The sequence below is a fragment of the Sander lucioperca genome, chromosome 9 (assembly GCF_008315115.2).
Source record: "Sander lucioperca isolate FBNREF2018 chromosome 9, SLUC_FBN_1.2, whole genome shotgun sequence".
NCBI classification, from domain to species: domain Eukaryota; kingdom Metazoa; phylum Chordata; class Actinopteri; order Perciformes; family Percidae; genus Sander; species Sander lucioperca.
Window position 1 is genome coordinate 12,023,981 of NC_050181.1, and position 14,324 is coordinate 12,038,304.

The window sequence follows — 14,324 nt, forward strand, 5'->3', positions numbered from 1 at the left end:
TTTTAAATCCACAAAAAGGAAATGAAACCTTCCATTTCCTTCTGATGAAAAGCAACATTTTTCTAAACACGCACAAAGATCGTCACCATACTGGTGACTAAACCTTTTTTAAAAAGCCTTCACTGCCAAAGATGAGCTTTGGCCATCATTAACCTTAGTGAGTCCCCCAACCTTGTTGGAAGTGCAATACTAAAGTGCTGAAGCACTGCTTTAAAATGTTGTTTATTCATGCATCAGTAACAAACATCCAATGATATAATGCAGTAAAAGTCATTCTGTATAATGAGTTTACTTGTAACTTTACATGTTGCTGCTAATATTCCTTGTAGTTTCTAGATGTTGATACTTTTAGATCTCAATACGTCCTCCACTACTGCCATCTTTTGATTTTAAAAAAAGAGTAAAGGTGTACAATAAATGTCCAGCAGAGACCTTCGTGATGTGACCTGGGCAAGGTCAGTGGCTACCGAATGTTTACCCCTCACACCCAACTATGTGGCCGGAGGAGTTTGGAGTGGGTGGGCCCTGCAATGATGTGCTTACAAAGTCCACACTGTCCAGACAGTCCTGTGCACACCTAGTCCCACCCCTTCTCTCACCCCTCAGTTGCCTACCTCTCCCCCTGCTGCGCTCCCCTGTACTCCTCTCCTGCTCCTCTCCCAGGGTCAGCTACTCGTTTGAAGTTCGAGGAGTTTTGGAGACGTATTTTGCTCTGTCTGACATCTCATCCCTCACAGCCACCATGGTTCACAGCAGCAGTATCTGTAGAGTACTCCTCCTGGTGCTCCTCGGCCTCTTGGTAGCCTTTGTACACACAGGTAAACCTCCTTTTCAGTGTGATTAATATGTTTATTTCATTTCTGTTGTTGGGTGATGAGTATGCAACCTCACCTGCGTGTGCTGCAACTAATTATGTTAGAAATGTTGCAAGAAAGAGACAAAGACAAAGCATACAAGATCTGAGTGTGATTTGTTGAAAAAACACCTGCCTGTCACCCTTGAAATGAAAGGTGTGATGTGAGGAGAAATTGTTCTGTAAAAACAATAAGGCAACACAAATCATATCAAAGAAATTCTGAATCAAGTCACAAGCCTCTTGTTATAGAAAAATGCGGGGAATTCTAAATCGTTGATCTTTTTTGCGCCCCAATGCTGTGTCCATAAACGTGGAACATTTCAGAATAGGTAGGTTTAAGGTTTTATATTCCAAATGCTTATAGTTGTTAGCTTATCTGCTGTATGTGATTCATGGGTTGAATGATGTTTGGTCCTCTGAAGTATCAAATCAAGGATTTGTGTATACGTGTCATTTTTGCCCTCTTTTTCCACACAGCTTCCACAGCACCCCGATGTAAATGATGCCGTTGTTGAGACTCTGAGAGCTGTGAGAGCTGCTCTTTAACAAACAGGATGATTCATTTACTTTCATGATGCCTGATGTTCATATGAAACTGAATACCTGCTGCCCTCTGACTCCAGCTATAACGTTGAAGTGATTCTGTGTAGTATCGGTTTGAGGTAGTGAAATGTCCACAGGTGTGTTTATTTATTGTTTACTTTATTATAATGTATGTGGAGAGATGTTGGAGGTAGTAGTAAGAAACAGGCACAGATTCAATGTGAACAGGTTTTTTTTTCGTGATGTAGCGCACCCAACGTCAACTGGTTCTCAGCATGAGTGGTATTTAAGACTTGACCACACTCACTGGTCTTTCTTTCACTTTCACTTACTATGTTTCTCTGTTCCTCTTTGTGACATCTCTCAAATCCACTTGAAAAAAAGCTTTGGAAACAGTGGTGCAGCTCTCAGGCCCAGAGGTGACAGTAGAGGTTGAGAGGGCAATGGGGCAACAATGTCCTCCCTGTCCTGTGGAAAAAACAAACAAACAAAAAAACGGTGGTCACCTTTTACATGGGATACGAAACCTACTGTGGTAGAAAAAGGCTCTGTGGCAAACACTATGTCAGGGTTTCTAACATAGAGGTGCCATGACCTGCCTATACCTTTCTAAAAATATCTTGCGGCCTCGTCTTGCTTTGTACAGTTTTAAGGTGGAAACATATTTTTATGCTTCACACTGAGTGGCCACTCTGCAGCCACCTCTTATCTGTCCGTGGCTGGCATGTACAGAATGTGATGGTTTCAAGTACTGCCATCAATCTTGCCCACATCCTTAACCGACCTAGTGACTTAACCAGCGTGACATTTGATTAAGTGTAAGAGCCTTGGACTACAATACAGAGAAGGGTTCATCACACATTGGTCATTAGCCAAATATTTTATAATGGAAAATGCAGCCACCATAAGCTAAAGAGGGTGAAACAAGGAGACATGACACCACGATGCCCTGTTTGGACTGCGTCCCACGCCAATGCTTGGCCAGGTTGCTTCTCACACACAGCCGTCTGCGCGTTTTGTCATTTCTCTGGCCAGTGTGAAATCCTGACCGAAGGCCTGAGGTACCAACAAATGGCCGCCTGTGTTTTTAGTGTCTGAAATCATCCTTTCCTACAGTCTGCCAAGCTTTTATAAATCTGGACTTGTGTATAGAGGGTTCTTGATTGACACATGTCTGATTGAGTCAAGTCTTTAAAAAGTGTGACTAAGTGCAGTTAACAGTGTGTGAAAAGCTGTGAAAAGCTTAGCTTACGAGAAAAGAAGTTGAAATAGTTAGCTAAAAGTAATGAATAAATGGTTGAAATAGTTAAAGTAATGACAGTTTAAATAGTTATCAAAAAGTGGATTCACCTATGTTCGCGTTATAAGAGATTGGTAAGGGCTATCTTCACAGTTCAAATTGCAACAAAGGGAGATGGACTTTTCAAAAGCAGCTTGAATGGTAAAAATCTGTTCAGAGAAAGGAGGTCTCCTTAATGTGTCATATTAAAAAAGATACTGAGATGGGGAACATAGGACCCTAGGCAAATAGATATGCTTCCCTAAAAGTAATGGATGAACGGTTGGAATAGTTAGCTAAAAGAGCAAAAAGTTGAAACTGATAAAAGTAATTTTTAAACATTTGAGAGAGACACACAACATGACAGATGGTGTAGTAGGGTAGCCTACTTGAGCTCATCTGATAGGGCTGTGGGGGTACAGTACATCAGACAACAACGCAGTTGCCACTGACCGAGTGGCTAGCGGGAAGTTGGTTTTTTCTCCCGAGGCCTCAGTCATGTTAATTTCAATAAACAGAAATTACAAGCTCGAGTGAACGCCTCCCCGTGGAAACAAACACCAATGGAACACATCATGTTATTATTTTTTGCCTTCTTATTAAATCAAGCTGTCCAGAAGGCACAGCCTTTTACACACAGGGACTATTTAATAAACAAGTTTGTTTGACATCCAGTGCCCAGCCGGTGCCTGGTTTGGGCCTGGCCGGTTGTTACTGGTTGCAGCCTGCCGCCCTCCGTGACCGCACAAGCTGCCTTTTGTGCCCTCAGCTGAAGGCCTCATTGATGGCTGAGCTGGCCACTGGCCCAGGCCTCCAAACCTCCAGCCAGCTACAGGACAGGAAGCTGCACACGACTCAGAGTCAACACAGCAGCATCAAAATACTCACATCAGAAGTTCATATCAGAAGTCAGAAAATACTGCAGCTAACATACTGTCGTTTAAGACTTATTATATGATTATATCATTATGCACTAGTTTCTTAGTAATCATGTAGAGAGATAATAAGAGGCTTCTTTGATAATGACACAGAAAAGACAGCATAGGAAAGATGGTAAGCAAGGTTAAAGAGTTTACTGAGGGCGTCAGAGGCTACAGGGTAAATATGTAGAGTTAAATAAACTGAGTGTAAATATGTTTGGATTACAGTTTTGTTGGTACGTGTAGAGTTGAGGATAGGATAAGTGAATCAGTGAGTGGGTGGGCTTGTGTGTGAAGAGTTGGTTTCCAGGGGAGATGAACATCACATTCCCCCCCTGTTCAAAAGAATAGCTGTACAGCTCTTTAGGTACCATAAAGATGTCAGCAACCACAATTGTCATTTTGGTGGTTTATCTTCAATTGGGGCTCTAACAAGTGGTCTTAGGAAACAGAAATGTGGCGTAGAAATAGACCTTGTTTGTCTGGCTACTGTCAAGGTGTGAAAAGTCTCAGGGTAACTTCATGCTCAGATGGGAGGAATGTCAAAGGGACAATTTGGGATGGAAAGAGAACAGACGATGGATTGGCAGAGAGAGTTGTACACAACCTGAGCTTCATGCACAGCAGCCAATCACTGCCTCTCCTACAAGCTGTTTGTGCTAAAGCATAAAACATATACTACTACACTGAAATAATTAATCAAACCTTGGTTGATGGAGTTTCTTAGACAATAGACAAGCTTGGTTCAACTCTTGAAACATGTTAAGAGGCTACCTATTTCCAAACGGACGAAATGTTCATCCTCTACAAAGACATCTTTATGTCCAGGCCTGAGCCGTTAACTCAGTGAGACAGAGAGAGGCTGTTGGGGTCATTACAGACGGGGCCATGTGTGCAGCTCTGCATCCCAGAGGCCTCTGAGTCCAGAGAAAATTAGCAAAGCTGTGCGCCTCGTCAGTGAAATTACTACCTTAAGAAAACATGCAGTAAGTCAATACTGCCCAAGGGTTAAGTGACTGCTTCTAGATCAGCCATGTTAAACAGAAGCACAAGTGGTAAATAGTTTTTTTTTCTTGGTCTGCAGAGACAGCCGCAGACTCGACAACCAGAGACAACCAGGACACCATGTCTGGAGAACCACCCAGTGACGTCACCACCAAAGAGCCATTACAGGACATGACGGAGCAGTCCTTCACTTTTGACTATGAGGACACCACACACTCTCAGGCCCTGGACAAGAATGAGGGTAAAACTGACACTATTTACACCAAATTTGTGTCAATCTTATGTATTCAAATGATTAAAACGGTGTATGTGTGTGTGTGCAGGAGTGCTGGGGCCAGGAGCCATCACAGCCATTGTTATAGCGGTCTTTCTAGGAGCGTCTGTCCTCCTCGCACTCATCGTCATCACACTCAGGAAGTTCACCGCCTCCTAGAGTGAATACATCCCATCTTGTATTCGTGTGTGTGTGTGTGTGTGTGTGTGTGTGTGTGTGTGCGTGTTTGTATGTCAGCGTTTCTCTTTTGCCTCTCATCTCAATCTCTTAACTCTTTCTTGCAAAAATGCGTTGTGTCTTTTGCTTCGCTGTAGATGCTGAAAATTGTGGCAGGTCCCTTGACTGACTATTTCCAGATTTCCTCCTGGAAGCACACTCTAATTGTTGCTCAGCACGTCCACTTGTTACTGAAGGTATAATGTTAGAAACTGGCTGGCTCTTCCAGTGGAAATCGTAGCATGTCCATGTCATTCACTTTGTTTGTTTTTTGAACTTGCATGCTCTAAATGGTTAATGTTTGTGGGCTGTTTGTTTCCTGATGTGAAGTGTCCTGCATGTGTTTGCTTTTATATTTGAAGATGAAGTGTGTGTGCTTTTGTCAGTCTTTTGTCTTACTTTTTTTCATTCAATAAGATACACATGAGGTTTTTATTAGTCTTTCACAATAATTTTAACTCATGTCTAAAATATCCCCTTGGTGTCACCCATGTACAATTTGTATTGCACCATTTACAAACATTTGTAGAGTGAAAATAAGGAGAAAACATTTTAGAAAGGCTTCTTCGATGAATGTAAACAGGGTAGCTGGGTTGGTTGTTTTGACCTGCAGAGCAAATATAAAGATAGAGCGTGGATGAATTTGTGTTTGCACTCAAGTGAGTGTTTGTAGTTTTTTGTCGTTGTTTTATTTGCAGAGGGTTGGAAATCATTTTAGCAATTTTTGGGTATTTTTTACATGCCTCAGAATCCTCAGCCATACAGCTGGATGTTGCCATGGTAATTTCACTGCCTGATTATTTTGTGAGATTTAAGTTGAATAAATAAATCCAATGAATCCGATGCCAAATGTCTGTGACTATGGTGTGGTTGTTTTTTAAACACGTGACCACTGAGTCAACACAGTGCAGTAAACAGAATGACATTTAGATAATTATATTTTTTATATATGTATTTTCTTTTCTTTTTATTATTATAGCCATTTCTTTTTTGTCAGTTAGCATTTAGATATTGTATGAAAAACTAGATTTGATACAAAATAAAGCCATGTTTTCACAAAGGATGACAAAGTGCCTGCACAACTTTCTGTAGTTTATAATCTTTACAACAAGTTACAACAAACCACAACATTATTACCAACGGTAAACTACCTTTATTCTAATGCTGTTTGTGTTCTGTTTAAAATTAATTAAATAAATACATCAATGTAGAAAATGCTTCAGCATATGCAGGGTTCAGCTTTTCCAGCCAAATGGCAAGTGAATTTTCAAATTTGACCAGCCACTCAATAGATTACCATTGTTTTTTTGGCTGCTTAGTGAAGCAAATCTACTAGCCACTTGCATATTTTACCAGCATTTGGCTGGTGGATTGGGCTTATTTTAAACCCTGACCATATGTTAATTATAAAAAGATCTTTGTCTCACATGACTATACAAAATAAACTCTTCACAAAAGTCCTTATGGTCCCCAAAACAGAGGAGAATGTACCGAGTGTTTATCTATAGGGACCACTGGCCTCACTTCAGTCAGTCAACAGTAGGTGGCAGTGTGGCTTCCAGCGTCATTTCCACTTACAGACAAAAGGCTATGGTTTTCCCAAAAATGAAAGCTATGCCACACGAATGTGCCCTAAACCTTTTGGATTTAATCCACTTCAAAAACATTTCTCTGCTGACTGAGTTCAAACTGTCCTCCACAAACATCATCATTAACATCTATCTTGCATTTCACTTGTGAATAACAGGGACTTCTCACACTTAAAATACAGTTTAGTCATCTCACCACCTGGAACCAGGAAACCCTCAAACCCCCATAACATAATCACAGTCTAAATCTGCTTTTGCAGTTTCTCACAAACCCGAAACAGTGAACGCTTTGAATGCTTTGACTTTCAGTCTCTCTGAGAAAGAAGACTGATTTCCACTGACACGCTTGGACTAACACCAATGCCAATAGTAGTACCAGTACAGAAATCACGGAACCTGAGTCATCATGCTTTACTAGTGATCAATGCTAGATTTATACTTTGATGAAGAGATGGAAAACAACTAGCCTTTGATCTAAAAAGTAGAAAGTCAATAAAGGATATAAATTCACCTGGTCACCTGATCAAGACACTTTGTTTGTTACTATAACATCCCAACACGAAGTTAGGTACACTTACAGTCACAAGATGCAGTAACCAACCACAACCAATATGACTTCATTCTTATATAGTGATGGAAATTCCAGTCAGAGCAAAAATAATACCATAATCTTGACATGTGGTAGACAGGCATGTGGTATTAGCAAATGCTAGTTTCCTCAAGTTCATATCATTTTATCCTGTTTTATCCAAGTTTTTGTTCTTTTTTTACATGTGGCTTGTGTCTTTTTAGTCTCAGCTAATTTCTAGTCATACTAGTCACAACGTTGGTCCTGACTGAAATATCTCAACAACTATTGGATGGATTAAAATAAATAAAAAAGTGAGGACATTCATGGCCCATAGGATAATTCCCACTGGCTCTGGTGATCCTGTATTTTAAACTAGTGCCAACATTTACATTTATACAAAACTATTGACATTCCTATCAGCCTCGGCTGTACTGTGTTTAATGCTTATTAGCTAATATTAGCATGCTAACATGCTAGACTACAATGTTGAACATGGTAAATATTATACCTGCTAAACAACACTGTTAACACTGTCATTGTGAGCATGTTAGCGTGCTGATGTTAGCATTTAGCTCAAACCAACCCTGTGGCTAAGCACAGTCTCCTAGAGCTGCGGTAGTGTTTCTCCTGAACCTGAATTAATATTGTTGCCTAAATGAATTTTTGTAAGTCTTTTTATCTTTTGTTTTGATAATATTATGACTGCATCTAATTATCATTGTCAATCATTATTTATAATTACTTGACTTACACTTAGTTTTAAAGAATATTAATCAATTAACTATTTACTCCATGTCAAAAAATAGCGAAAGCATGCCTGCCACAATTTTCACAAAATTCAGAGCCCAGGATGATGTTTTTGAACTTCGTGTTTTATCCAAGCAGCAGTTCAGACCAAATAAAAAGAGAATTAATCTATTCATTGTTTTAGCTCTCATCATTGTGTTTTTTTATGATGTGAAACATTTCTCAGTATTACTCACATTACAAATACAAATTAAATCTTTTGTTGCAGTTTGAAGTGATCATGCATGCCTGTATTTTTAAAAAGTATATAAAATTAAGACTTGCTGATCGAGTTCCTCTGCTTTGATTTGAATCAGCTATAACGAACGTCTGAAAACACACATGATGTGGGGCATGACTCAGGAAGTGGTGATGAAACAACAAAGGCAGAGAAAGCAGAAGTGTGTCTGGCACAACTCAGACAGTCAGACAGATACACTGAACGTTTGACTGAGAGACTGCCATCCGTGAGGTAAGACAGCAACTATTTTCCACTGTACAAGATACCTAAGAAAGTGCCAGGTTAAGTGTTGCAGTTAATGTTAATGAGGAGCCAAACATGTGTAGCACTTTGGTTTAAATGTTTAAATTACAAGCCAGGATTTTATTGTTAATACTATAATATAAAATAGTATAAAGAAATTGCAAAATATTTCAGATGATTCATTTTATTGGGAACAGCACTGATCTAATAAGAAAAACCTTGATCTTGAGCACTTGAATGAGCCAACAATATCAACGGCCTACCTGGTTAAATAAAAAAAAATATATATACTGTATACGTATATGGCTGCAAATGTTACGTGAGTTTTAACATGCGATTTGTCTGGTGGATTTTTTTTCTTTTTAATTTTCTTCTAGATACATGGCCACAGAGCTCAGAGAAATGTTTTTGGTTTTTCTCTGTAAAACCATTTTTAATAGCTAATAATAGTAATAGTTTGGAGTTTTTTTTCTCTGCAACAATCTCACATTTTCATCCAGTGACGACTGCAGATTAACTCCAGGTTCCACCAAAGACCTGATTCTTTGTATTAAATTGGGTTTACATCACTAAACCCTCAGAACCTTATGGTACTGTACTCTTTATTAGTGTTTGATTAAAGCACTGAATAGGTCAAACAGCCGAGTCAAGATCAAGCTATATTCATTCAAATCTAAATTTAATTAAAAGTCAAAATAATTCACCAATTACTTTAAATTATACCTGATTTGTTGTAATTGTGAGCATGTGATTGAAATCTTTACATCAGAAGGCAGATACAAAAACAAGTTCACTGCGACTAAACCCACACACAACGGAGAGGTTTCGCATGGCTTTGTACGTATGTGTTTCGGTGTGGGAACAAAGAGTAATGACAGGAAAGACATATTCAGTTTGAAATCCTCACAGAGCTGTTGAAATCAAATTGTATCAAACTATTTCCAGTGCAGCAGCGGCAGCGACACCATGACAAGCAACTGTTCGTTTGAAGTGGTGAACAACCTGATGAGATATTTGGAGCCGGTCATATACCTGCCCATCTTCGTCATTGGTCTGATTCTCAATGTTGCAGCACTCTTAGTTTTCTGCTTCTTTCTGCGGAAATGGACAGAGTCAACTATCTACATGACCAGCTTGGCTTTGATGGACCTGCTCCTCCTCTTCCCTCTTCCCTTCAAAATGCACGCCAACACTTACCACTGGCCTGCTCACCTCCAACCTCTCTGTTCGGTCTTGGAAAGTCTGTATTTTGTTGGGATATATGGCAGCATCTACACCATCATGTGTATAGCTGTGGACCGATGGGTGGCTATCTGTCACCCGTTCAAAGCCAAGCAACTGCGTTCACCCAAAGCGGCTCTGGGGACATGCATGGGGGTCTGGGTGCTGGTGCTGGCAGCACTTTTTCCAATCGTCTATCGCTTCAGAGAGGCCGGGCAGGGGGACTTTCGCTGTTTCCACCACTTTTCAAAGAAAGGCTGGAGCCCTCCGGTGATCATCTGTCTGCAGGTGTTTGGGTTCCTGGTGCCTGCACTGGTGGTGGTTTACTGTTCAGTGCGGACCATCTGGGCGCTTCAGCAGTCCGGCCTGCACAGCCCCCAGAGCCGGGCCTGTGTGAAGATCATCTACAGCAGTCTGAGTGCCTTCCTCCTGCCTTTCACCCCCAGCCACCTGGGCATCCTCCTGCAGTTCCTGGTGAGAGAAACTGCAAGTTCATTTCTAGTAAACTGAACTCTAAAGTGTGCCCATCTAGTGACGGGCATTGCAAATTAGCTTAGGCTATAAAAATGCTGTGGTGTGTGGCAGGTTTATACTACATACGTGTCCCAATACAAATATACTTTACAATAAAGTGAAAAGAGTGAATCACTTTAAAGTAGATTCATAAAGGTGAAAACAATCTCACCTCAAGGTCCATTTAGTAGCTGTTCCGGAGCTTTTAATCACAACACATAATCTTCATCAGCAGAACAGTTAAATTGGAGATGTTTAAATTTCCTTTTTTTGGACCACTTTAAGGACTTCTGCTCCATGTTGGCTCAACGAATGTACATTGCTGGGATGAAGCCTAACATCCGGCACATCTCTCACATGCTGGAGGTCCCTCTTCTTACGCTAGCACCACAATCTATTTTGCAGGGCACTGTCGCTGCAACAGGGCCTTTGCGTCGCCCAAGACAGTTGTGATTGGTTTAAAGAAATACAAACAAGTCAGGGCGTTTTTTTCCCCTCTCCCAAAATTGATAAGCGGTGTAGCCAGACCATACTCCAGCACTGACACAGCGCTGCGGAGATAGGTCTCGCAATGCAAGACTAAATGACTTAAGAAGACTATGTGTTACATTGCAGTCAAAAGTTACGCTTCCTACTTTGTTTTTATACTAAATGAAACAAACTACTTCCCTTTTATACGGTAGCTACAGGCATAACGAGCAAGGCTGTAACCAGGGTTTTAAAAATACTGATGATCTTTTGTGTTTTGTTTTTTTTACCTGGTTTGGGTAGAGAAATGACAAACCAGTAGGCTTAGGGTTATATTATATAATCATTCTTCAATTTAAATGTTACAAAAATACGTACGTGGAAGCAAAGAAAGCAACTAATGGTGAAGCATTTGCACTTTATTTTTATTTTAGTATTAAACATCTGTGACCATTCTATTTTAACCACAAAAAGGCTGTTTAGAATTATAAAAGATCCTGGAACCGAGATATAAATAAAAAATTTCAAACTATTCACTGACGTCGACCTGGCAGACTGTTTTAGCAAGTACAGCAAATGTACAAGTTCACAATCCTGGGTTGTCTCTAGTCTTTTCATACGTGTAGGCAGGATGCTCAACTGATGTTTCTCTATCCTCTATGTGTGACCCTTCACATAATTCCAGGTACACCAAGGAATGATTCAAGACTGCGGCAACATAACCAGGATTAGCCTGTTTATACAGATAGCTATGTGTCTGTCCAACATCACCTGCTGTCTGGACGCTCTGTGCTACTACTTCATCGCTCGTGAGTTGAGGAGCCCCAAACATACCTTCAGGATATCAATGATCAGCCAAAGAAGAGCCACCTTCAGCACTTCAGCGGTCTGAACACAAAGAAAATACAAGGTAAAACATATATTTGTCCTCATTGGATGCCTGGTGGTGAATACAAGTTCTGGCATCTTGAGTTTTAGCAGGTCAGTGAAACTGAAAAAGAGCCAGTATTGTTTCCAGTAGCTGATAAGCAAGTGTAACATGCACTAAGAGTAACGGGTCAGAGTGCAATCTCAACTAACCACAGTGCTTGAGAGTAAGGTTTAGGGGAAAGGCTCTGACAATCTCTGATATGTGATTTGGTCCAGTGACAGGAAGCACCGTAGACGCCTGTGTAACCTCAGAGAGCTCTGATACCCAAAATGTAGGCTGCAAAAAGAAAATCCACCTAAAAAGCCATAATGTGACTTCTTTCTGTAATGATTTATGGATGAGCTTGCGAGATGGCTTAAGGCACTTTCAGGTCATCCAGTCCTACACACTGAGAACCTGATGTGGGGTACGATTCATTTCAAAGCAGTGGAACTGCTACAGTCTACTGTATATGCTCAAGAAGTCAAGTCAAAGGTGCTCTTACTGTTCTGAAGACCAAGCATTTAAGATCAGGGCTGATACACTTCGCCACAGTTTGAGTCAAAAGATACAATTAGGGGGTGACCTCTAGCTCACCCTGTAAGAGCGTGCGCCCCATGTAGGCTGAGTCCTTAACAACGGCCGGGGTTCGAATCCAACCTGTGGCCCTTTGCTGCGTGTCATCCCCTCTCTCTCTCTCCCCCTTTCCTGTCTATCCACTGTCACTATCAAATAAATGGAAAAGCCCCAAAAAAATAATCTTTAAAAAAAAAAAAAAGATACAGTTAGTAAATTGTGAAACAGCTAATTATGATAACAATCATATGTTTTAGTTATGTTGCATATATAAAATGCAGATTTACATAAAAAGTCCACTTAAAACAAGTAAATAATTAACAAATATTAAACCTACGTATTAAAGTATTCACTTACTTAGTATATGAATAAATCAAGACACCAACCAGTTGAGATCTGAAAACACATGAAGTAACTGAATTGATAATTATTCATAATAACTATGGCTTAATGACAACAGATTTTATATAAACTTTAACTGATACTTAAATCATTTTATTGCTTTCTTAATTGTTGACGTTTTCTTAGTTTGTTTTTTTGGCAGATTGTGACTTGTTAAGAAATATTACTGACTAGTAATACATATAACTACATCTATCATCATTAATAAGAAACTGGAAATATAGCATCAGAAATATATTTGAACCCATACATTATGGGAATTCTGACCTGATTATTGTTTTAGAATTTAAGTTACATTTATGTATCCATCCTGTAAATTATTATAGAAATAAAGCCTGAGGCTGAATGACAAATAAATTTTAAATGTATCTCCGACCTTATTAATGCATACTCAAATAATGTTCAGGGGGGATAATACTAACACATTTCATATAATTGTTCTGATATGACTGAGGAAGCAAATAAGTGGAAAGGTCTGCTGAACGTTTTAAGAATGCAAATTAACTGACTGTGTGTTTATCAACTTCCTTAGACTTACCACAATGTATATATATATATATATATATATATATGACATGCTATTATTCATGACACATGTAACTATAATGTTATATTTTAATTCTTTTATTTAATTCTTTACAATGTAGCTTCAAATGTGCAATAGTATTAAAAGTGTTAAAAGCCAACTGTTAATGGCCTCACCTGTGTACTAAGATCATAAGACTGTTTTGATATTAGTGTGTTTACAGGAGGACATTTGATTTATGTGAATGTAGTCAAAGCTAAACTCAAACGGAAAGTTGCACATGCAGTACATTAGGCCGCTCTCTGTCTTATTTTGCTCGTGTTGAACAAAGTCACCTTTTGGTAACAGTGGAAGGTGTTCTTAAGCCTCGATTAGGGGATTTACTGTATTAATGCAATTTTTATTGTATCAAATAATCTCTTCCAAAACCAGAAACAAGACATGAAACTCATGTTTTGTTTACTTGCATTACTTGTGTCTCGATACTTTCATTTTGCACAAGCCTCGTCTTTGCTGAGTTTCAATTATTTGTTTGTGATAATTCAGTTTTGTTTCTGTTTTAATTTCTGTTTCTGTTATTTTTCCTTAAGTAAAATTTGTCGTGGAGATTCTTGATCTGGCTCAGACATCATGATGTAAAATTTTTCAATTAATACTTATCAGAGCAAAGCCCTTAACAGGTAGATAATGTTGATTTTGTTGACCCGCAGTGTGTTTGTACATTTATACCATATGCTTTACTTCTATGGCTGTCTGTTCTGAAACTTAAAGCTCACATTTACATTATGACGACACGTGTATCAATTTGAAGAAAATTACAGGAATCACTTTAAATTTACTCAACTTTTCTCGACAATTTGCATGACATGAAACCAAACCTCCTCTTCCATTTTAAAGTGAAATAAAGCTTACCACAAGAGATTCATCTTGTGATGTGTGTCACATTCATCACAATGACACTGCAGTTTTATGCATGTTGCATGTTCAGCAGAAACGGAACTGATCAGGCCTTTGTTTGTTATATTATGTCTGTACTAGCTGCGATAGTCTTTGTTTCCCTTTATACAATATTTCCACGCAATATTGTTAGCAAACTCTCCAATTATTCTACACCATAATTTGCACATTTATGATGTGTATTATTTATTGAAACTGTTGCTGATGAACATTCAAAAGACAAAAAAA

General features: G+C 39.2%; 2 protein-coding genes across 3 annotated transcripts; both read left to right on the forward strand.

Moving 5' to 3' along the window:
* The first annotated feature begins 220 nt into the window (after positions 1-220).
* On the forward strand, positions 221-5,943 carry snorc (secondary ossification center associated regulator of chondrocyte maturation). The gene is made up of 3 exons (XM_031294261.2): positions 221-818; positions 4,683-4,844; positions 4,927-5,943. The coding sequence occupies exons 1-3, from the start codon at positions 494-496 to the stop codon at positions 5,034-5,036; spliced, it is 597 nt and encodes a 198-aa protein (XP_031150121.1). The 5' UTR covers positions 221-493; the 3' UTR covers positions 5,037-5,943.
* A 2,440-nt stretch (positions 5,944-8,383) lies between these two features.
* LOC116046082 (G-protein coupled receptor 55) lies at positions 8,384-12,267 on the forward strand. 2 transcript variants are annotated; one of them, XM_031294263.2, is made up of 3 exons: positions 8,384-8,511; positions 9,474-10,218; positions 11,411-12,267. In XM_031294263.2, the coding sequence occupies exons 2-3, from the start codon at positions 9,490-9,492 to the stop codon at positions 11,615-11,617; spliced, it is 936 nt and encodes a 311-aa protein (XP_031150123.1). In that variant the 5' UTR covers positions 8,384-8,511; positions 9,474-9,489; the 3' UTR covers positions 11,618-12,267. The 2 variants fall into 2 exon arrangements, with proteins under 2 accessions (XP_031150123.1, XP_031150122.1); XM_031294262.2 differs by having other exon boundaries at positions 8,401-8,511; positions 9,469-10,218.
* Positions 12,268-14,324: the final 2,057 nt, after the last annotated feature.

What these genes read in the sequence shown, in the direction of transcription:
- snorc (XM_031294261.2), top strand. Translation starts at nt 494, where the DNA reads ATGTGGCCGGAGGAGTTTGGAGTGGGTGGGCCCTGCAATGATGTGCTT. An exon ending in GGTAGCCTTTGTACACACAG is followed by an intron (nt 819 to 4,682) that starts GTAAACCTCCTT and finishes CTTGGTCTGCAG; the next exon opens with AGACAGCCGCAGACTCGACA. An exon ending in GGCCCTGGACAAGAATGAGG is followed by an intron (nt 4,845 to 4,926) that starts GTAAAACTGACA and finishes GTGTGTGTGCAG; the next exon opens with GAGTGCTGGGGCCAGGAGCC.
- LOC116046082 (XM_031294263.2), top strand. Translation starts at nt 9,490, where the DNA reads ATGACAAGCAACTGTTCGTTTGAAGTGGTGAACAACCTGATGAGATAT. An exon ending in GCATCCTCCTGCAGTTCCTG is followed by an intron (nt 10,219 to 11,410) that starts GTGAGAGAAACT and finishes ACATAATTCCAG; the next exon opens with GTACACCAAGGAATGATTCA.